The following is a 24,505-nucleotide window of genomic DNA, read 5'->3' on the forward strand; positions in this document are numbered from 1 at the left end:
CTCCCCTTCCTTTCTTCTTTCCCTCCTTCTATCCCTCCCTCTCTCCCTCCCTCCCTTCTTCCTTTCATTTGTTTTCCTTTGAGACAAGGTCTTCTTCATATGTAGCCCAGGTTAGCTTCATACTTGTGGCAATCCTTCTGCTTCAGCTTCAGAATGCTATGATTACAGGAGTGTGCCAAGCATGTCCCCCTTCAGGGCCCCTCCCATAGTTTTATAACTTATGGTAAAATACAGCCATGCCTTGATGTCTGTAGGGAGACTAATTCTGGTCCCCCACAGATATCAAAATAGAAGGCTGCTTAAGCCCGTCATACAAGATGATGAGCTAGTGTCTGCACACGGCTCCCTCAGCCTTCCCTATACTCTCAATCATATCAAGGCCACTTACTGAAAACAACACAATGCTGTACATGGTTGTCACACCCAGGGGACAGACAAGGAAAGCAGTCTAAACAAGCTTAGTAATCATAACTTTCCCTCCAGTGGTTTTATTGAAGTTAATCAAATCCATGGCTGTGGAACCTGCAGATACAGAAAGACAACTGAATACTTCAAATCTGCCATCAGGCATGGCGTTGGGCTGGGAAGGAGTTAGGCGGGTGATTAGGGGCTGAACATCATCAAAATACATTGTATACTTGTATGGAATCTTAAACGTCACATAGTACATTAAAATAATAAGCTGGGCACTGGTGTAGCACACCTTGAATCCTAGCAATCAGGATGCAGAGGTCTCTGTGAGTTTGAGGCCAGCCTGTTCTACAAAGTGATTTCTAGGACAGCTGGGGCTACATAGAGAAACTGGGTGGGGGAAACCCCAAACCAAACCAACCAACCAACCAACCAACCAAACAAACAAACAACGGAAGTTCCAGATATCCTTTGTAGACCAGGTATCCATTGTAGACCTTGATGGCTTGGAGCTCAAAGAGGCCACTTAAAATTTTTATTATTTGTATTAATTAACTTTTAAAACAGATCCTAGGGCTAGGCACAGAGGCACCCACCCATAATCACAGCACCACAGAGGTAGAGGTGAAAGGATTGCAAGGTCCAGGCCAGTGTGGGCTACAGAGTGGGATCCTATCTCAGAAAACAAAACAAAAATATTTACCACCTCACAGTTTTTTGTTGTTTTGCTTTTTGAGACAGTCTCACTGTGTCGACCAGGCTGGCCTCCATTCACAGAGATCTGACAACCTCTGCCTCCTGAGTGCTGGGATTAAAGGTGGGCATCACTCTACATTTTTAAGTGTACAGCTCTGTGGCATGGGGACACTGTGTGTCAGCAACATCCACACACATTTCCACCTCCCCAACATGCAAAGCAGAACTTGGTGGGGCTGACAGGATAGCTTGCAGGCAGAACACTCACTGTACATGTGTGAGGACCCATGTAAGCCCAGTGTAGTGGCTCACACCTTAGCCCAACACTGAGGCTGGGGCAGACTGGGGTGGTGGTGGGTGGACACAGGAACCTAAGGGCTCACTAGACACTCTATGTGAGGACTAGGTTCAGTGGAAGATACTGTCTCAAAAAGTATCATGGAGACATGACTGAGGAGGACACCGAAAGGGCACCTACACCTGCGAATGTGCCAACAAACCTGCCCTGACTCCTGACAAACACACACACACACACAAATACATACATACATACAGATGCACACACATACACACACCAAACACATGCACACATCACATACATATACACACATGCACACACACTTACACACACACTTGCACAAACATACTCACACACATATACACATTTACTCATACACACAGACTCAACACACATATATCCAGACACACACACACAGATACACACACACACATTCACTCATACAAACACACAGACTCAACATATAACACACACAGGCACACACACACATACTCACAGATACACACTCAAACCACATACACTCACACACAGACACACACAGACACACACAGACACACACTCACTCATACAAACACACAGACTCAACACACATACACCCAGACATACACACTCACACACAGAACACATACAGGCACACACACACATACTCACAGACACACTCTCAAACCACACACACTTACACACATATACGCTCACACACACAGACACACACACACAGACACACACACACAGACATACTCACTCATACAAAAACACAGACACACATACACACAGACACACTCACTCATACAAACACACATACACACATACACTCAGACACACGCATCACACACAGGCATTGACATTCAGACACACACTCAAATCACATACACACACACACACATATATATACACACATACACATACAAACACAGGCATAGGCATACACACACACATGCATACTTAGAGAATAAAACTGGAACTAAAACCCAATAAACTGTAAATACTCATAAGCAACACTCCCCCACTGCCCGCCTCCATCATCACTTTCTGTCCCTATTTTGACCAGTTTCAGAGAGGCATCTCCCTCTGCCTCTCTCTCACCAAGTGGCCTTAGACCTACAGTGAGGCCCACATCACCAGACCTCCCTCCAGCTGCATATCTGACCACGCTCCTAGCTGCGCACATGACCACGCCCTTCATATGCATAACTGACCACGCCCTCCATTGCTCATTTCTAACTGTGCGTCCTTTCCATAGCTTCAAGGTACCCAGCTCATTCTGCTCTGTTTCCTCATGCCACTTATCTTCCTGGTGTCCTTTTGCCAAGTCCTGCCTTCCTAGGGCTCATGTCTGTTCCTTCTGAATCTAGAGCTTAGCTGAAATACCGCTGCCCACACGGAAGCAGCCTCTGCCCCAGTCATTTGCTACTTCCTGCTTCAACCCCTCAGCGGGAGACTCTGTTGACTGGACCCTTCTTAATGCCCGGGCAGAACGTGGACCTGCTGAGAGTTAAAACTTTAAGGATGGTTGCTGACGTACTGTAAGTTACTGTATTTCCACAGTGTGTGTGTGTGTATCTGTGTGTATGTGTGAATGCGTGTGTCTCCACGTGTCTGTGTGTGTGTGCAAGCAGGTATGTGTACCTTATGGAAGCAGGGCATGAATTTTTCTCCAGTCAGTCTCTGCCCCTACTCCGGTGCCCCCTGGCAAATGACCTTAGGGCATTTCTTAGGCTCTTTTTAAAAAATGAGTTGACAAAAGCTGAAATCCCTTCTGTAAGTCTCAGACACAATCTGATGACTTTCTTAGCTTGTGAGTCTTTTGGAAGCCAGTGGTCTGCTGAGCTGATATGTTCCCAATTAAATCTGTGGTTCTCACAGTGTCCTGGCTGACCAGTTTTGTTTTTGTTTTGTCAACTTTACATAGGCTGGAATCATCTGAGAAAATGCTTCCAAAAGACAAGCCTACAAGGCAAGCCTGTGGGGGCATTTTCTTGATTGATGATTGCTGTGGAAGGGCTCAGCCCACTGTGGGCGGTGCAGTCCCTAGGCAGGTGATCCTGGATACTATAAGAAAGCAGGTTGAGTAAGCCAGTCCATAGCTGTGTTCCTCTATGGCCTCCGTCTCAGTTCCTGCTCTGACTTCCCTCAGTAATGGAATGTGACCTAAAATGTAAGTTGAAATAAAACCTTTCCTCCCCAAGGGGTGGTGGTGGTGGGGGATGCTAGGTGTTGTGGCACAGGCCTTTAATGCCAGCATTTGGGAGACAGAGGCAAGTGGATCTCTGTGAATTCAAGACCAGACTGGTCTACAAAGTAAGTCCAGGACAGCTAGGGCTACACAGAGAAACCCTGTCTCGAAAAACTAAAAATAAACAAACAAACAAATAAGTGAGCTGACATTTCTTTCCCAGTGGGTGACACTCCTCCAGCCCCCTAGTTTGGTAAGTATACTCCACCTAGCACAATCCAGCCCCAGCAGCTTACTGGTAGTCAGAAGGATTCCCCAAAAGTCCCTCTCCTCAAAAGTTTGTGTTTCTAGGACCCAGATGACACTGCCTGGGAAAAACCACCCCAACTTTGGGGGCCAAGTCTGCAGAGATGGCAGGCAGACTAGAACCTGACTCTTGGTGTCTGGCTTGGAGGAGCCTTGCTGTGACCATTACATCTATGGCAGAGAGGAGATTGAGACCCAGGGTAGGCTCACAGATACTTCAGTCAGAGTCAGTCTCTCTCTCTCTCTCTCTCTCTCTCTCTCTCTCTCTCTCTCTCTCTCTCTCTCTCTCTCTCTCTCTCTCTCCTTCCCTTTAGCTTGGCCATCTTCCCTCATTAGACCCGCCCTAATACTTACTCCTTAGCTCTTAGTTTGGAGTCTGACTGAGCTGGGCCGGCCTGGCTGGCACTGCCTGGTGAGTTCCTCATCCTGTTACTTCTGTGACCCAGGAAGCCCTACAACCCTAACTTGTAGGTTCCCAGAGATTTGGGGCTACTATGTTCTTGCCTAAGTATCTCCTACATTTTCCCACGTTAATATTGACTTAGCTGAGGGAGTAGCCCCAAGCAGGCCCCATCCCACAAGGCTCCACTCCCATGCCCCCCCCCACTCCCTCTTCCTCTCTCTCTCTACCTACCTAGTCTCTCCCAGGCTGGTGTGTAATCTCTCAGGGAGTCCCCGGAGGGAGAGTCATCTGACTCTGGTCCTGTTGACAATTTGGAGTTCTTGGAGATCGTGATCTTGTCCCTTCCACTCTACTCTCTTGTCCTGGAGCTAGATGTGGGGACCCAGCACCCTACAGCTGGCCCACAGCAAGGGGTCAGAGTGGAAGGTGTCCCCAAGGTAGGTAGCACCTGGGAGTCATGTTTTGTGGGTCTTACAGGAACTCTAAGTTAACCCTGGACAGATGAATCACAGGCCCCTGCAATGCACACACCCTCACCACTACTTTGCTCGGAGTGGTGTGAGGAATATGTCCATCAGGACATAGCCAGGAGACCAGCCTGGTGAAGAACACTGTCCCACCCTTGATGCAGTAGAGTGGACAGCTGGGTTCTGCTCCTGGCAAGTAACCTGGGCTTCTGGTCGCTTGACCTAGCAAAGGCTTACATAACTTATTTATTTTATCTGTATGAGCGAATGCCTGTTAATGTCTGTGCATCATATATGTGCCTGGTCCTCACAGAGACCAGAAGAGGGCATTGGATTCCCCTGGGACTGGAGTTACAGGTTGTGAGCCACATGATAAGGGGCCTGGAAACCCATCCTGCAAGTATTCCCAATTCCAGAGCCATTGCTCCAGCCTTGAGAGGCCCCCAGTGCCCAAGAAGGGTACTTTCTGTACCTTTGCAGGGTCTTTTGTAGCAATGAACACATATGAAGTATTTTCCAAAGAACACTATATGTCAACTCTCCAAAGCCTCGTTCACGGCAACTGTGCTCTGTGGGTACCAGGCCTGAAATGGGTCTCATGTTTTGTAGCTAGCCAGCAGCTCCCAACCCTGGCTGCACATTGAGTCATCTGGAGTGTTGGAAGGAAGGCAGGCTCCCATCCTGAGAGGTCTGAGTTGAAAGGCCAGGGTGGCCTTGAGGAGTCTACCCATCTGTGCATACATGGTGTGTATGTGTATGTCTGCGTGTGGGTACATGTGTACACACACATTGGAGGTTGGAAAGCCGTCCTTAGGATGTTGCCCACCCCCTTTGGACAAGGTCTCTCTTGGCCTAGAGCTTACCAACTAGGTAGACTAAGATGAACAGCCAGCGAGCCCCAGGAACCCACCAGGCTCTGCTGCCCCAGTCTGAGACTGTGAGGGTGTGCCACCACACCTGGCATTTCTTGTGTGTATTCCAGGGATCAGACTTAGGCCTTCATGCTTGCTTTCGAAGCGTGTATCCTATGTGGGTGCTGGGGATTGAAACTCAGGGCCTCCTGACTCAGCAAGTGCTCTCATCCCCGGAGTTGCTACCCATCAAGATTTGGTACCTTTAAGAGCCTCCAGGTATAACAAGGCTTTTAATTCCCAGCACTTAGAAGGCAGAGACAGGCAGATCTCTGTGAGTTCGAGACCAGTCAGGGCTACACAGGGAAATCCTGTCTCAAAAACAAAAGGAGCTGGGCAGTGGTGGTGCATGCCTTTAATCCCAGCACTTGGGAGGCAGAGGCAGGCGGATTTCTGAGTTTGAGGCCAGCCTGGTCTACAAAGTGAGTTCCAGGACAGCTAGGGCTATACAGAGAAACCCTGTCTCAAAAAACAAAACAACAACAACAACCCCCCAAAAAACCCAAAAGGAAATGAGTCCCCAGGTGGTGTGTGGGGTGGGGGTGGGGAGGCTGTGCTGAGGGATACACTCACCCCCAGTAATTCTCAGTGTAGCTACTGGGGGTTTGGTTGGAAAGGTTGGGGGTGGGGGCTGCATGCTTGCCTCACAGCCTGAGCGTCCAGCCAGTTCTGGGGTGCTCTTAGAGGCTCCGGGCTTTGAACATCCAGTTGACTTGTAGCTGTCTCTAGTAAAAGGGAAACAACATGTAAGCATGTGTGGATACTCCAGGGTCCCCGCCAACAGCCACAGGCACTTCATGTCCAATTGCTCATGCCAGCTAGCTGACTACTGTTCTCAGGCTGTCCCTTCCTACCCTCCAGTTCTTCTGTCATGCAACAGACAGACCACAAATAGAGGACATCTCAGTGAGCCCAAACCCCAGTTGAGTGTCCTCTCTGTGACTCTCCTTCTCACCTGCCTGGGTCATCACTAGGCACTGAATCCCCCAGGGCTGCCACAAACCTGTGTGTATACAGAAGTGCAAAGTCTCACAAGGTTGGGCTGAGGGCAGCGGTAAGAGAAGGGACTGGGGAGCAACGGGAAGCAAAGACAGAATGGGGCAGGGGCAGTCAGAACCAGGTTACGTCGGAGTGACACGTTTCTGTGTGGGCAGCAGCCCTTCTATGAAGGGCAGGTACCTAGGACGCACCACAGACTAGTCATGGGGCGTTAGAGTTTATCTCTGAGGAAATATTAGGTTTCCTGTGCTTATTATATATATAGTGTACCCTGGGTTGGTGAGGCTGGAAATATAATGTCTGTTAGTATCCTAAGAGGACTGGTCCCAGGACAAAGGCCATGTGGAAGCCTGTTGGTAGGGCTGGAGTCCTTATGGATGGATGGAGTCACAATACTTGCCTGGGAAAGAGGACCAGAAGGTCGAGCACTGGCCACTTTGCCAGTTACCATCTATTTGGGTTGAGTGATTTTCTAGCTTTCCTGGGAGCCAAGGACTCTGGCATGGAGTTCGTCAGCTCTGTTCACTTTACTCTGGAAAAGTGGGACCATCAGGGCCCAAGGTGTCAACAGGAGGGTATGCAGGGGGAAAAAGACAGGGAGGAGAGGCCAAACCTCCAGAGAAGCAGGTCAACCACGAGACAGTGCAGTTTGACGAGTTTATTTTTGGCAGGAGGGAAATCACTGATTGACAATACTTGCCCCAAGCATTGTACACATCCCAACATGGAGTATTTCCCAAGTGGCACTGGAACGGCACATTCAAACATCCAGCAGAAAACTGTAACTCCCCAGGCACCAACATCACCACTGCTTGGGGGGGGGTACCTATCCTCAGGGCAACTCCAGGGATACACATGGTCAGATTTACAGTAAAATAGGAACAGAGGCAGCCAGCAAGTTTGCGAAGGGAACCGAGAGCACGGTAGGCCATCTGCTCTTCTCAAACCCTGGCACGCCAGCTGTCCAGCACAGCACCATTAGAAGCAGAGGCACAAACGTCACGAGTGTTTGACCAATAGGGCTGTGTGTTTCTGGATTTTATTAGAAAGCCATCTTTGAAAGACAGGGTTATTATAAAATGCTGCCAGGCTCTACACACTTCCAGGTTTCATGTTCGTACCCCTAACTTCAAATGCTGTGACCGTGACGAGTTAGTGTCATGTGGATGTCCTCCTTCCCCCAAAGCCACCTCACAACATTGCACCGTGTCAGAGGAATCGCCACCCACTGCCATCAGTGACAGGTGGTGTGATTAAGATAGAAATGTATTGTTTACAAACAGCTAGTACAGGAGACTGACATGGAGGATTCCAGAAAAAATGGAAGACAAGAACATTAACATCATCAGGGGTCAGGGGTGCCCAGGAAGCCCCCCCACTTGAGGTCAAGCAAAAGGTATAGGCTGGAGTCCACCAACCCAAGCCACTCTGTCCCAGACCTTTGCATTGAAAACACTTGTCTAAGAGAGGAGTCCTAACCTGGAGCTGAGAAGACCACGGGACTTGGGAGGTCAGGTGTTTCTTTTGGCTAAGGAGATGGAGTATTTTGGTAATGTGGGAAGGATATGGCACAGAGAAGTGGCTGATACGTTTTACAAGCCCACATTTTAATAAACTTACAATTAAAAGCAATACCCGTATTTACCTTAAGAAAATAAACCTCAAACATTCGTCTCCTTTCTTGGCCTTGTTAGACTTTTCTATTGCTTCATTTACACGTAACCGATTAAAAATATAGCTATTTTATCAATTATGTACATAAAGCAGTTTTTTTTTTAAAAAAAAAAAAAGGAAAGAAAAATTGCCATTTTTTTTGGAGCTTGGTCAGATAAGGTGCAGATTTCAGAACCCTCGGAAGCTCTGCCACCCACCCAAGACATTCCACGTTTGTGGAGGCAAGAACGGGGCTCCCTACCTGGAAGCTCTACCCAGGGTGCATGGGTACACGCAGCCCCGGGACGGTAAGGCCAAGGGTTGGCCTCGAACCTGTCTGAAGTAGAGCACTATTTCTAGGCTCACTTCCCCTGAAATATTCTGGAAGTTCAGTCCATTCTGCCACCTTTTCAAATAAGGCCCCATGACACCGACACAAAGAGGCACAGGCGAAGATCTGAGGTTCTATCTGGGCCTCGTTTTGTGTGGAAGTCAACACACGGCAGATTCTGAAACACCCAAGACACTTAAGGCAGCGGGATCAGTTAATGACTGGTTTTCCATGAGGGTTTACGGCGTGTGTGGATCTGCTAGGTAACTGTCATTTCCTGTGGAAATGCTTAGCAAAGGGGCAGTTTCTCTTTTAATTGGCACGGGGCTTGCTGGGTTTGGAACACTCAGTCAGGTGATCTGAATGACCCTGACATATTTCTGTTCTGATTGCACAGTGGTTCCCCAGACCAAGCACTGTGGGAAGACAGGCCTAATAGCTGGCTTCATTATTTTGTGAATGAAAGAAAAAAAAACATTTTTTTTTTTTATTAAAAGTTTGACCCCTGACTTTAAATCTTGTCAATGCCAGCGACTCCCAGCAGAATTCTGGCTGAGGCCCGACCCACGGAGGACTAAGGCATCGGTGCCCCCACAAAGGGCTCTTTTCATTCTTCAGAAGAGTGACAGAACATGGCACTATTAAACAGCAAACTGGGAACAGGTGGGAAGAGGCCCCCAGGCTCCAGGGAGAAGCCCTTCTCCCTGGTTTGGAGCATGGAGTTTCCCATCTCATCTAGGCAGGCTTCTCCAACCCTTGGCTCGAAGAGGCTGTGCTTCCAAAGAGGCTGAGAGGTGGACTTGAGCCACCACATCAGTGTGGTGGCTGGCTGAGGCCACAGGTTCTCATGGGAGACAGGAGGGCGAGTTCCATCTTAGGCTCTGATGTTCACTGCAGTGTAAAGTGAATGCTGCACCTGAGGGTGCTTTGGCCCTTTAGGGTTTTGTTTGTTTGTTTGTTTTTAAACCTTTGTGCCCTTCGGCATTCTTGGCCGTGTCTGGGACCAAAGAAGGGCACCGTGCTTGATGGGGTGGGACACCTGTTTGTGACCCTGTCCGAGTCTGCAAGCTGAGCGGTGAGCGTCTTCTAAGCATAGGCACAGTGGTTAAGGAACAACAGTGTAACAGCCGCCGGTCAGTTCCGTTTGGTGGCAGGAGCGCAGTAGCAGCAAAGTCCGAACAGCTAGCGCCACGTGTACCCAGCTTCTGAAAGGAAGGACTTAAAAACCCCAAGGGCTTCAGGATTTTCTGTAACTGTTCTCTTCAAACCAACGACAACAGAACAACAAGGGACAGACATGTGGAGTCGTGGGAAAGCACACGTGATGACATGATGTCGATCACTTCCCAAGGGCAAAAATGCAACCTCAAGATACATTTTTAACAACCTCCGAAACCATCATAAAAGCAACCGGCTGTTTCATAAAGCGTCGGGCCGTGGGGAAGGTACATTCCAGACTGGTCAGAAATGACACAAGGACAGTCAGGAGAAAACTCCTGTCTGGGGGAGCCAGACCCCATACACGCCATGATTGACAGTCACACATGTTGGGAGGCAGGCTCTTGTGACCCACTGTTTCCCTGACCACATCCTCACCCCAACACACACAGTCTACCAGGTTCTACAAAATTGTCCTGTTTGTCTCCTCAGAGTCAGTATCTAAGACGGTAAAAGACTAAAAGGTGTTTGGAAATAGGCTGTATACAAAAAAATTAACTTTCAGCTTAAAATAACATTCAAAAAGGCACTTCATCCTGTAGGAAAGAGATTCTGAGTTGGGTCAGCTGCTCCAAACTGGGGACCAAGAGGACAGGTTTGTCTGCTCAGAAGGGGAGGTCAGTTGAAAGGAAGTCAGGAGATATCAAAGTTTTTGTGTTTTTTCTTTTCTTTTCTTTTTTTTTTTTTGTTTTTCCTTTTTGGTATGTTTTAAGAAAATCGAATCTGGTAAAATGCATGTCCGTTTACGAAATCTATTAAAAGAGTTTTTTTTTTCCTTTAAAATAGTTGTTTCTGTTCTTTAAAAAACAAAACAAAAACAGGTAGGCATGGTGACATTCACCCTGTGGCCCAGAGCGTGGGGTCTTCCCAAGCAACACTCGGGAGCCGAGGCCAGGCCCTGAGCCAGGGGTTCCAGAGGGCGCAGGTATAGATGGGCCGGGGCTACCTGCTACAGAGTCTGTGCAGCATACTGTAGACATCGTCTTCCCTGCTCAGGCCCTCGAAGAACGGGATGAGGTCCAACAGCTCCGTGTCTGTCATGTCGTCAAACCAGGACTGCACAGGCACCTGCAAGACAGTGCATGAAGAGGGAGTGGTACGGACTCACAGGGACATTAGTACTGTCACCTGCCTGTAACCAGTTAGTCCAGAGTTAGTGCTAGAGCCGATACAGCCAGGAGACCCTCGGTGAGGCAGAGGATTGCCAGTGTGTGTATATTTTCCCCCTTTAGCTTTCTGGCTGAAGAAAAGATGGCCACTCACTCCCTGTTTGTTTCCAAAGCTCTTTTTATTGCCCTAAATTGTCCCACTGCCTGTCAGAGCCCCAGATGACTCTCCAAGGTTGCCTGCCAACCACCAACCACAGGATCCACCAGGTACACTGGGCTTCTACTTAAGGCTACTGCTCTAAGCTGTGTGTGTGAAGAGGAGAGAATCTTGCCCAGGCTTAGCAGTAACCGGGTAAACATGGAGATGTCAAGGTTTCCATGGTAGAGGAGGGAGGGGCAGTAGTGGCCAGCAGCTAGGAGGTCAGAGAAGCGATTCAAAAAGAAACGTTAGGAAATACAAAGGAATCTATGTGCCTCTCTACTTCCAGTCCTCGGGATTGAACCCTGGGCCTTGCTAGGTAACTGCTCTGTCAACTGAGCCATATCAATGGCCTCACCTACGACATATTTTTGTTAGAAAAGAAAAAAGAAGGGGCCAGAGAGATAGCTCAGCCACTAATACATGTTGCTCTTCCAAAGGACCTGAGTTTGGTTCCCAACACCTACATGAAGTGACTCTTGATTCCTGTAAGTTTAGCTACAGGGGATCTATCACACTCTTCTAGACTCTCTGGGTACTGCATGTGTGTATGAGCAAACACACGCACGCGTGCGCGTGTACACACACACACACACACACACAGAGGAACACACATGCACACACATGCACGCATACACACATGCGTAAGTAAAAACAAAGTCTCTAAAAATTAAAAAGAGGAGCCAGAGAAGTAGTTTGGTGGCTAAGAGCACACGTACTACTCCTGCAGAGGACCTGAGTTCAGTTCCCATGTCAGGCAGCTCACAGCCATCTGTGACTCCAACGCCAGGGGCTCTGACGCCCTCTTTTGGCCTTCACAGGTACTGCATCCATGTGCATAGTCTCTCTTATAAGCATAAATAGGTAATTAAAAAATAAAACCACAAGGGGTGGAGAGATGGCTCAGTGGTTATGAGCACTGACTACTCTTCCAGAGATTCTGAGTTCAAATCCCAGCAACCACATGGTGGCTTACAACCATCTGTAATGAGATCTGATGCCCTGTGTCTGAAGACAGCTATGATGTCTGAGTCTCACATAGTAGATAGGAAGTCTAGCTGGTTGCCTGAAGGAGGCTGTGGGTCTAGAAAAACACTCATTACTAAGTCCTAACGACTACACAAAACCAGAATGTAGAAAATCCCCCTAAGACAAATTAGTAAACTTTCAACAAATAAATGATAGAGAAGAAAAGTGGGGAGATAAGAAAAAAGATCAAGATCAAAGAAAAACAGATATGTTAATTGAAGCAATGCACGGACCTTTAGACCCTGACTTATGGGGACAAGATGCACAGTGTGTCCATCCAGTACATGATGCCAGAAATGGCTGTGCTGTGTGGGAAGGGCATATATTCCTTATCTATCAGAGGCAACTGCCGGGTGCATGACGTGGGGTTTGATTGACTTGATAACATGAACCTATTTACTTATTTAAAGGATCTCACTATGTAGCCCAGGCTGGCTTTGAACTCAGAAAGCTCATCTGCCTGTGAGCTGGGAATAAAGGTGTGTGCCACCACACCCGACTATGTAAACATAGCTATAATGCAGTTTGACTTTATTTTTACCATTTAACTGAGTTTAGTTTCTTTCCCTTTACTATAATGGGAGCTATAGAATCCCCTTAAAAAGGAGGTGTTTTCATTGCAGGGTTGAGTGAGCCTGAGAAGCATGTGTGGTTTTTTAGGACATGCTCTGGCTTGGTGTGGTGACCCTGGCTGACCTCTTCTTCCTGGAAGTGGCCAGTAAGTAGCAGAGGGCACCACCCCCCTGCTCTGTGAACCATGCCACCCTGGTGAGCAGGCACCACAGGCAGCTGTGCTCCAGGGAGCGGTATGTCGGGAGCCTTCCTGCCTGGGCTTCTATGGCATCACTCTGAGGTGGCAGAGGTGATGCTCCAATAGCAAGCCATTTCTGAATCGCTTTATTCATTCTTGTGGAAGATAGACTTCTGTTGAGTGGTTACCCCTGTGTCTGAGAGGTCATAAGGATCTGGGAAGCTTCACGAGTTTGATGACTGACTGATAGAACCCACTCCATAACAATACTTGGCTTGCAAAGAGAGGCATTGTGCTGAGCTGAGCAGAGGCGTCATGCCAGGCCTGAGCACGGGTCTAAGCACTGAGTCCTCCAAAACTCCCAGGAGAGCAGCGTCCCTGTCATCTCACTTGTAGATGAGGAGGGAAGTTAAATAGTCATGTTGTCACTAAGTGGATGAATCAAGGTCTGAAAAAAAAAAAAGCCAAGCCCAGAGTACACCATGAGTCCATGTTTCAGAACTGGCAGTTAGGCTGCAGCCCAGACAGAGCCTCCAGCTCCTCTCCTGGGATGACTTACTGCATTCTCAGGATGGAAGATGTAGGAGGCAGGAGAATTGTCCACGATGATTACTTTGCTCAGCTCCCGTCCCAGGCGACTCAGGTCCTTCACATAGTTCCCACGATGGAAAACACAGGATTCTCTGAAGAGTCGGGCCCGGAACACACCCCATCGGTCCAGGAGGTCAGCTACAGGGTCTGCATACTGGAAAGACAGAGTCTCAGTGAAGGGGAGGGGCCTGAGACTGTGACCCTTGAAAACCAAGACCCGTATTCTTTTGTGGTGTGGTGTTTAAGATGCATTCTCACCCAGCAGTCCAGGAGGGAGCCCTCCTGTGCCACAGTCTCCTGTGTGCTGAGATGACAGGCTGTGATGAGTCACCATATCAGGCTCGGACGTTTTGTTTGGATATTTTTTTTTTATTTTGAAAAAAAAAAAAAAAAACCAGGTCTGGCAAGCTGTACATTTTGGCAGCTGCCCAGAGGAGGCTAGAGAAAAGAAGTTAAAGGAAAAAAGAACCATGAAGGCAGGGGAGCTGGGAGGAGGGGGGACTGGAGTAGGAGGGAAGCAGGCTCATCTGAGCCTTCAGAAAAGCAGTTACAAAGCTACAGAGCCTTATAAGAGACGGCCTAGGAGTCCTCTTTGTTTTGGTGCATGTCTGTGTACGTATGTGTGTGTCTGTCTGTGTGCCTGTGCCCGTGTGTATGTGCCTGTGTGCATGAACACGTGTGTGTGTACATGTGTGCCTGTGTGCATGGACATGTGTGTGTGTGCCTGTGTGTGCCTGTGCCTGTGTGCATGGACATTGCATGTGTGTGTGTGTGTGTGTGTGTGTGTGTGTGTATGCATGCGTATAGAAGTCAGAAGTCAGCGTCGGACGTGTTTATTGTTTTCAGCCTTATTTTTTGAGGCAGGGTCTCTCCTTGCACCCGAAGCTCATGATTCAGTGAGATTGGCTGTCCAGCGAGCCCCAGGGGTACCCCGTCTCTGCCTCCCCAGTGCTGGACTGACGGGGCACACTGGCTTTCTGCCTGGCTGCTGATGCTTGACAATATTTTACCAACTAAGGCTTCTTCCCAGACTTACTTTTCTTTCACTTAAAATTGACCATTGTCGCCGGGCGGTGGTGGTGCACGCCTTTAATCCCAGCACTTGGGAGGCAGAGGCAGGCAGATTTCTGAGTTCGAGAGTTCGAGGCTAGCCTGGTCTACAGAGTGAGTTCCAGGACAGCCAGGGCTACACAGAGAAACCCTGTCTCGAAAAAAACAAAAACAAAAACTGACCATTGTTGTGTATGTACATGCACACACATGCACCACGATGTGCACCTGGAGGTCAGAGGGCAACTTCGGGGAATGTTTCTCCCTCAAACCTTTACGTGGGTTCCAGGGATTGACCTCAGACTGCCAGGCCTGCATGGCAGGTGCCTTGAGCTGCTGACCCATCTTGTCAGCCTCTTGGTCCACTTTTTAAAAGGGCTCTGAAATAACTGGAAGCCTTTTAGGACTGTGGTATTTCTCTTTCCGTCTGTGTTAGAAAGCACTGTGTTTCTTACGGTTCTCCCCCATAGAACCCATTCAAAGTTCCTGTCAGCTTCATCTCCAAAAATACCTTGACTCCCACCTTTATTCCTTCAGTTCTCATGCATCTTCCTGGACCTGGCCTCCTGACTTGGGGCTCCTCTTTCCTGCTGCCCCCCCCTCCCAGCTCATTTACCTCACAACTGTCAGAGTAGCCACTGGAGGACACATGACATCCTGTATCACAGCTTAAAACCTTATCCCACGGTTTGCCTACTGTCTTTGGAGTAAACACGCGGCAAACAGCACTTCTCATCCTGCACCGCCTCGCTCTGCAGGCTTCACCTGAGGCTTGGACTCAGCAGCGAGGCCAAAGTGAGACCCACAGCTAGGAACACCCAGGGCTGGCAACCATTTCAGGGAGGGTGCGGACACCTGAGGCTAAGTCAGGAAGGCCACAGTAGGATGCAGTGCTGCTAGGTCCCTGGGAAAATTCTTCCGGCTCTCAGGAATCCCAAGGGAAGCCGCTGACCAAGCAGCTTAGAGGACTGTCTGAGTGAAGGGACTAAGGGGCATATGAGCAGTTGATAGAGGGTTAACTCGGATGGAAAAAGATGGCTCCTCTTCTCCTCTGCGGCCAACAGTGTGGCAATCAGCCTTTCATTTATATATTTTTCAAAGATAGACTTTCAAAAAATTATGTGTATGGGTACTTTGCTTGCATGTATGTATGTATGTATGTATGTATGCATGGATGGGCATCACATGTGTACAGTGTCTACAGAGGTCAGGCAAGGACACTGGGTCCCCTGGAACTGGAGTTACAGACAGTTGTGAGCTGTCATGTAGGTGCTTGGAACTGAACCTGGATCCTCTGCAGAAGTAGCCAGTGTGGCGCCATCTCTCCAGTCCTGGTGACCATCGTTTAGGGAAGCGTCTAGGGGCTCCAGGCCTACGAGACCGGGATGAAGACTGCAGGCACTGGGTATAGGGGCTCATCCTTTCTCCTTGGTGCCCTACCATGTATGAGGGACAAAAGAACCAAAGGGTGCACGACAAACCAGCAGACACCATGGCGGTCAGGAAGTCGGTGCGGTGTCCCTGCAGGCCAAAGCAGGAAGCAGAGAGGCAGTGTATAAGAGCCGCTGGCCGAGTGCTGAGCTAAACTCATCATACAGAGCTGGGACTCTGATCACCAGTCCAACCTGACCATCGGGGCTGAAAAGGCTGAGGCCGCACTGGGAACTGGGTTTGGCTCTGCAGGCAAGTAGGGTTAGAGAAACAGATGGTGGGGCGGGTGAGAACAGCCCAGGAAGAGCAGCCCAGACAAGGATGTTTAAGCGAACACTGGGGACCCTGGTAGCGTTCTGCTAAGAAAAAAAAAAAAACAAGCCTCGGTCCAGCGCACTGGTGCAATCTTCCCGCCTGCTTATTTGGCTGGTTATTACTGCAGGTTCTTTAGCATCCCGGAGCAGCATCACAAACGCCACTGAAGCTGCTCTTTCAATTAGTCTTGTACCACTGGGGAAGATTATGTTTTTCTTGAGGCCGTGTTTTTTTTTTAACATGAGAACAAACAGCCAGGCTCGGATCTCTCTTTAGCAGCTCCCGTTGAGGCCAGCTGTCGATGGCTCTTGCCTTGGTCAGCACAGAGTACAGACTCAGCCAGGAATGCCCCAGCCAGCAGGGTAGTGTTGAGGACCTGGAGTCGAAGGTCCAACACACAGCCGAAGATAGGTGCTGTCCCAGGCCAGCCATGGGGGAGGGAGCTCCTGGTGGCTCCCAGTGTTCTGCACACAGAGGATTAACCTGCACTCATCTCTTGGGCCACTCAGAGTTTCCAAGGTACCCATGAAGACATACCTAGTGCCTCCAAGTAGATTGCATGACTCTGGGAGAATCACAGAGGGCAGAGAAAGGACCTGGGAGTGTGAGCTAGTGTCTACTCTGCCTGCTTTCAACACACCATGGCACCTATGAAGCCTGTCTGGATGGTACTGATTCTTATGATGGTAAATACTGAATATCAGGAGTGTTTACCCTGTGACAGTGTCTACGGCAGGGCCCAGAAGACAGTGAGGACTCAACGAACGTCTGTTTGATGGAGTCTGGGGCTGTGCTGAGCCGTTCGCTCGCATGGGCCATTTCATTTAATGAGCTCTTTCAGGCAGATGGAATTAGCCCCAATTAGACAAGAGGAAACCAACGTGCCAGAAGTAAAGGAATTTACCAGAAACCATTTAGCTACCAAGGCGGTCAGAACTCCCATCATCCCTTGCCTAACAGTGACATTTGACACCTGTTTCTTAACTTGTTCCTCCCTGGAACCTGTGGCCACCAAACCCAGGGACATAGGGACTCTAACATCTGGCTGCCTGTCAGTGGCGAGAGAAACTCCCCCATCCCTCCATGGTCACAATGGACAGGTCTTCTGGCTTTGTCTGTGGATAACTGGTTTCAGGTGGCTGCATAAAGCAACTTCATGGAGCATTTGTTCCAAATGCTCCCCGTCACCATGGTAACCAGAAGCCTCTCAGCCTAGCAGTGTGTGCACATGGCCTGCATCCATCCCATCTGGGGTGGGAACCTGTCACCGTAAAAATAGCTTCCTCCACCTTAACAAAGGGCTCTTGGCAGCTTGGAGGGGTGGTGGTGGTGGTGGTGGAGAGGTTGGGATGAGGGCTGGGAGTCTGCAGCAGGGAGCAGGACGCAGGACACACCTTGGCCAAGCTGGCAGTGAAGAGCACACATTCAAAGAGCTGCCCCATCCTCTGGAGGAACTCGTCCACATGCGGTCGCTTCAGTACATACACCTGCAGTGGGAGGAGACAGAGCTGTCAGTCATAGCAGCCAGAGACAGCCTGGGCCATGGAAGAGCTGCCAAGGGGCCCTCCTCCTGTTGCCAGGCCTATGCACGGTTTACCGAAGCTTGCTCTAGGTTCCGCATCCCAATGCAGACAACCCTCACAGAGAGAAAGGGAAGCTGACCAGGTCATCAAGCGTCTTGAGGATCTTCGGAGCCCGTAAGGGGAGCACAGCTGTGCTGTGTCCAAGTGAAGTCACTCATTCATCCCAAGTGTTATCTTTGGCACTTACAGAGTCAGACCCTATGTGGATACAGGCCATAGCCTAAGTGCTGTCCTTCTGGAAGTCTAGGACTAGCTTCGGTCTTCAACTCTGAATGTCCCCACCCCCTAGGGTTAATGCACTTGAAAACTTTCCAGTGGACACCATGGAGGTCAGTCTCCTTGTGTCGGGGTACAGAAAGCACTTCACAGTGGCAAGGGGCTGCTTCCCACAGTTGGGCTCTGTGTATCCTTCTGGTCAGGCCAGGCAGGCCTGCAAGGCAGCTGGCTTCACCTAGCATACAGGCTGCAGTCTCTGGAGGCTAAAGGAATCTGAGGGAACTGGAAGAGAAAGAAAAGCCAGGGAGAGGAAGGAGGCAGAGGGAGGGACCAATTAAAACTTGAATAAATTCCACTGGAAGTTAGTTACATCTTTAAAATGAAACATAATTACCAGGCCACAGCGCTGTGCTCAGTACAGCTACAAGGCTGAATTGGAGCCTCATCCTCTGGAGAGACTCCTGTGGTGGGGCCTTGCCGGGCTCACTCAGTCTTGAGCACACACTGACAGAAATTAGTGAACACAAGAAATCTCACAGTGGGGTACTCATTCAAGATAATTCTCCTTTGCAGAGGGCGTCTCAGAAAGCAACATCTGGCCTTGACCTTGAATGAAGAGGGGTTTACACACTTAGAGAGAGAGCTGAGCCTCCAATGTGAACAAAGTATGAACGTGAGGCCTGGAGGCTTGACAACACTTGTGTGACAACACAGAGTCTGTGTGCCCAGCCAACCACAGGCAGTGAGAAGAGCCTGGGAGGCTGTTAAGGGAAAGGGTTAAGGGCAGACAGAGGAGGGGAGGGGGGCTGCGGAAGGGGACACAAGACACAAGACCACAACACATGCGAGGAAAACACACTGCAGGACAAAATTCCCAGATTGGAAACACTGATTTGCAGGATGCCAGACAAAGGTGCTTGCTAGGGCAAAGACTTGGGAGAAAGGGGCTGGCTAGCGGAAGGAGTGGGTTGGGGGCCTGGCTCTAAGGTTGAAGGAAGAGAGGACCCTACTGAGCTGGGATGCTAGGCTAGGCTGAGGGCAGAGCTGTGTGGTTGTAGCAGCTGCAGGGCCTGTTTTGCTCACAACACTCCTTGTTGCTGGTGCCAGGGACTGGGTGTGGCCTCCGGTCCTGTGTCCCTGGGAGTACTGCTTGGCCGGCAAGCTTGGCTACATGCAAAGGGTTGGAGATTGACGGGGGAACTCTGATGTTGCTGCCTTTAGCAGAAAGGAGGGTCCTGGGCCCGGATGCCGGCGTCCAGGCCCGCGTCCCCGTGCAAGTAACCAAGAATAGGCCCCTTGGGACCTGCACAGCCTATCCTGGATTACTTGAACGAGGCCACGGCCTTCGCCAGGGCCTTGGTCCTCCAGCTTTTGTGCCTTCTCTCTGGAGTTTCTGATCTCAGCCCTGATGCCCCGGGGTGTCTACTGTCAAAGAAAAGGGGCTAGAGGAGCTGGGGGTGGGTCCTGCATGCTGACATGCTTGTGGTCACATGGTGTGGAGGATTATTTTCTCTCCATTCACTTGGGCAGCCCTCCTGTGCCTCATCTCAAGGACTCTTTGACCCTAGACACAGCAACCAGTGCAGAAGTCCTAACTGCTTGGCGAGGGTGGGGTGGGGGGTTAGGGGGGTTGAGATAATTCAGTGGGTGCTTTGTGAATGCTAAGTGCCCCAGGTGCCTACAGTTTTGACTTTATGATGGCTTTTAAAACCATGAAGTGTAGAACCACCACCTTCCCAGATCATGCGTTCTGCAGAACAGGTCAGAGAGCTAGCTGAGGGTAAGGGGAAGTGGGGGAACCAAGTCTAAGGAAAGAGCCCTGGTTTAGGAATCAGGAACTCTTATTCTGATACTTCTCATATATAATCTTGAGGCAACCCATTCCCTAATGTAGTCTCAGTTTTCCCGTCTGGGCAATGAGGTGGCTTGAACAGCTGATTTCACAGGCCTGGATTGTTCTAAACGGAATTCAAGAGTTAAGGAGCTTTATTGGCCTCCTTAGGAAATGACACCCTGTGTGGCTCAGGAACCAGGAAATGTCCCTTCCTGGGGTATGAGGCCAGATACTCTCCCCTTAAGGCCTAGAGTGTGACAGGGGAGATGGTCTGTGCCATCATTCCTAAGGAACAACTGGCAAAGCTATGTCTACCTCAGCCTCCTAGGCAAGTCCTTCTACCATGCTTCTAACGTATTCATAAATGAAGCCATCTCCAGAAGAGCTTGCCGATGACAAAGAAAATAAAAAAGAAAAGCAAAAAACCAGAAGAAGATTCACGCCAGCTGACGATGACAGGGTTATGCACAGCAACCTGCTGGTCTTCATGGACCCGTCCCCCTTGGCTCTGGGTTGAGTATTTGCTAAAAAAGATTCTGGAGAAAACGACGTGGGCCGAGAAGCTCGCACGGGGGCAGTTGGCATCAAAGCGGACATCTTTTCCCAAGAATGCCCCATAAGTGGGTGACTAGTGGCATTTTCCTGTTGCTAGGAGAAGCCGAAAGCAATTTCGTGATGAAGTTTTCCAGATGTCAAGCCTGGCCAGCTGTAGAGATGACTAAGGGGTAGTACAGAGGCTCCTGAAAGTCAAAATCAAATCAAAGAACAACCACACCTAACATTTATGAACAGGAAAGGGTCCTCAGAACCTGGTCCAAAGCAAACCGTGTGTGAGGCAGAGAATCACTGTACTTTTTATTTAGTTTTTTGAGACAGGGTTTCTCTGTGTAGCCCTGCCTGTCCAGGAACTCGCTTTGTAGACCAGGATGTCCTCGGACTCAGAGATCCGCCTGCCTCTGTCTCCGTGCCTGGCTTGCTATATTTATTATACAAAGTTTGTTTCCTGTGGTTGGAAGAAAATTGCCACTGAAATGCGAATTTAGAAATGATGATCACAGGGAGCGTGGTTACAGGAAAATGCTCGCTGGAACTGCAGGTTAGCTCTGATTTCTTACCTGGTGTATGGTTCCGTCGATTTCAACCGGGACAATGAAGTCAGCATTACTAATGGGCTGGAGAGAAAAGAAACCGTGATTAATACACATGAAAGGAAAGAGAAAATTGGAAGTTGTAGCAAGAAAAAAGCTTGCCTGGACCAGTGACTGTTTTGATAATTTCAGGGAAATAGTTCACGGGGACGCTGGCACAGGTCTTGGGTCCTTGAAACAAACACGCAGGAAGGCGTATTTCTTTCTGTCCTGAGTGTCCCAGAGTTTCAGCATCTAGTCCAATCTCTTGGTCACCTGCCTGCTTTAACCACAAAGGTTGGCATAGTCTGGCAAGAGAATGGGGCTACTCAGACTCCAGCCTAGAGTCCAGATAGGATGAGGGAAACTACTGATGGCCACCAGGGGGCAGACAGGAGAGCCTGCTGGCTAGTTGTCACTACCACTGGAAAAGCAATTTGTCCTTGGACTCACAGTGTGGCCAGCTTCAAAGGGGATGCCCAGAGGACAGACCCACAGCAGGCAGAAAGCCAGATGCCGCAGGTCAGGACTCTGGGTAGACCTTCCCCTCTGACTTCAGCGTCTCCTCTTCAACTGTTATAGTGGTGGGTCTGGTAGGGTCCCCCAGCTCCATCAGACCTCAGGCCCTGCCTAGTGGCCTGTCCTGGCTTTCTACTCTGGGATTGGAGGATGGCCAGCCTAACTGCTCTAAGAAACACAAGACAGCTTACCCACAACTTGACAGGCATTTAACGTAACTCTTGGCTAGTATTAAACACATTTGAAAAATAAAGTATTACCTCAGCAGTCACAATCACTGAATGACAGGCTCATAGGCAGTTCTAAATGGAATTCCACACATTGGAAAACATTAACAAAGAGGTCCAAAAGAACCACCAGCCTGCAGATGTTAGGGGCAAGAGGGACTTGGGCATATGGGCACTGGGTAGAGAAGGGCATGCAGAACCTCTGGTCAGACTGTAAACTGAGTCTATCTTTAAGTCTATTAGTGCACCATACATTTTTCCTTGACATATAAACTGAAAACTGTGGGCTGCAACCCCATTAATAAAGGCGCAGATGTGGGAACGCTGCTTAAGCCCATAGTTTATTTGTTCCCAGGGCAGGAAGGCGAGGGATGAACTCAACATTTCATAATCTTACCACCGAAATAGAGAATTATGAAAATCAGAGAAAAAGACTGAAGAAGAAATTGTCAAAGGCTTTGGGTTGTGAAATCCCATTCCACAGGGTGAAGTAAGAGAGGAAAAAAAAAATCACTCCCAGCTTCCAACGGTGGTCATGAACTCTCTTGTGCTGTGTGATGATACCACGCTGAAGCCAGTGCTTTTCCTGAGTCCATGAGCTCGGGTGTCACACAGGAGAGGTGGACACATTCCCAAAAGACTTTGAAATGCCCAGAAAACGTTAAACACCATGAGGAACATTTGGCTTGCAAAAGTAGCCTGGCCCAAGCCCATGAGATGGCTAAGCAAGGAAACACAGTTCAGTGCTGAGTAAGGCCTGGTGATCTCTGGAACCCACGGTTCGAGGAGAGACCTGGCTCCTAAAACTTTTCGTGTGACCTCTACACACAAGCTGTGGCACACACGCACCCACACTCAATGCAAAAACAGATACATAAAACAAAGTAAAAGATAATTTTAAAAGTAGTGAAGCCAGGGAAGAAATGAGGAAATTTTATTTATAGCTTGGGGAGGCCTTGCCCTCTGATCAGAGACACCAGTGCTGCCAAGGCCTAGTCTTGGAGCCAGGAACCCTTGGTAATCTTGGGCAGTTTGTCTGGAGCTGCTTGGGAGAGTACTCTATGCTATGATGGAATCTGCCTCCTGCTCTGAAAGGCTGGAAGCCCCCAGTGGCTTGCTTCACAGAAGGGAAATGTTGCAATGTCATTTAGAACCAAGCTTGGACACGAGGCCACTCTGGCCCCAGGCCTTTGGAATGCTGGGTAATCAGGTGGTCCTACATGTCTCAGCAGCTAGAATGAGGTCCCTTCTCACTGCTAGGTTGTCTACCTTCCAAAGCCTTTAAAGATGGCCTCCTGGCCTCGTGCTGAGCCTTCAGTGAGAAGGCACAGAGAGGATGCTGTTTCCTGTAGGAAGGTGTGAGGTAAATCTTAATGATTCTTCTGCCTGATGACCTGCCAGAAATGACAAGGGCTCAGGAGAGACACCCATCATGGGTGGAGCCAGTCGCATCTCTCAGTGAAGCAAGAGGCACCCCAAGACAGGGGGACATGAGGAACATACTGAGTGAGGGTAGAGCAGTTTCATGACAGGGAATAGTCCACAAAGACAAGAACCAAGCTCACAGATACAACTCATGCTTCTGCCAACACACCAGTCACTCATTCAAACATGGCAGCGTTTGTCTCTTCTAAACAACTGCTACTTTCAGGAGGAGTGAATTAACAATGTAGCCATTGCTGCTCCGTTGGTGAGATGGAGCAGGGGAAGAGATCAGAAAGCCTCTGACACTCACTTTGACATAGTTTAGCCGCAGCTCAGCACCCAATGGGATGGGCTGTGAAGGTGAGTGCTTGGTCAGCTGTGATGGGTACAAGAAATCCCAGCATGAGAATGATCAGAACGGATGCCCAGGCTACTCAGATGCTTAACTCTGGAAGGCTTCCTTCCAGTTGGACATCGTTCAAAAATTGATCTGGGAACATTCCCAGGACAGCAGGGCTACCAGACAGTTTTCAATATTACCCACCCGGCACCCCGCCCAATAAAATGCACAGCGTTCTAGTTACTTCAACAAACGTCTCATCCTGGTACCCTGATCCCCTGTACCACCTGAACCTAAAAGCATTTCTAAGGGCTTAGAGTGGGGAAGCCCAGATCTCAAAGAATTAGTAAGATCTCAGAGATACTGGCAGCCCAGCCAATGGACCTCCATGAACCAATGTCTTCATAATCAACTATTACAGCCCACATTCATCCGGGTTACAGGGATAGGTCTAACTATAACCCGGAGTTCTTGGGATATCTTCCTGAGGAGTCAAGTCATAACAAACAGCCACAAGCTTTCACCCTTTCCACAGGATGGTGATGAAGTCACACCCCCCGCCCTCCGGTGATACTGCTTGTGAAATGTACCTTAAACGAACTGTGCACCAGGGTTTCGTCTAGGTCAATGACCACACATTTCTTTCCATAGTCGAGCACCGTCACCTCTGGAAGGAGGTATTTAGCTGGTGGCTAAAGGAAGAAGGGGGAAAAATCAATATTACAAGCTCAAGGTAGGAGTCGGATTCCCCGACACCAACCTAAGCTTCAGCGGTGACCACATTAATGAGGGCATGATCAAAATAAAACACTCAAAAGGCCTGGTCAAGCTCACCACACCACTTTATTCAAAACAGTAACAGTCAGGATTCTGCAGTGGAAATTCTGCCCCGC

General features: G+C 49.2%; 1 protein-coding gene across 1 annotated transcript in view; it reads right to left on the minus strand.

The window, feature by feature from the left end:
• Positions 1–7,307: 7,307 nt before the first annotated feature.
• Ctdspl (CTD small phosphatase like) overlaps positions 7,308–24,505 on the minus strand; it is a 92,807-nt gene continuing 75,609 nt past the window's right edge. Inside the window, exons 4-8 of the mRNA XM_028767292.1 lie at positions 24,203–24,304; positions 21,090–21,146; positions 17,736–17,828; positions 13,514–13,699; positions 7,308–10,934 (exon numbers count right to left, since the gene is read on the minus strand). Coding sequence (XP_028623125.1) covers positions 10,809–10,934; positions 13,514–13,699; positions 17,736–17,828; positions 21,090–21,146; positions 24,203–24,304 — 564 coding nt within the window. The 3' untranslated portion in view covers positions 7,308–10,808. The remainder of the gene's footprint in view (positions 10,935–13,513; positions 13,700–17,735; positions 17,829–21,089; positions 21,147–24,202; positions 24,305–24,505) is intronic.

The sequence above is a fragment of the Grammomys surdaster genome, unplaced genomic scaffold, assembly GCF_004785775.1.
Source record: "Grammomys surdaster isolate TR1022 unplaced genomic scaffold, NIH_TR_1.0 172, whole genome shotgun sequence".
Classification (NCBI taxonomy): domain Eukaryota; kingdom Metazoa; phylum Chordata; class Mammalia; order Rodentia; family Muridae; genus Grammomys; species Grammomys surdaster.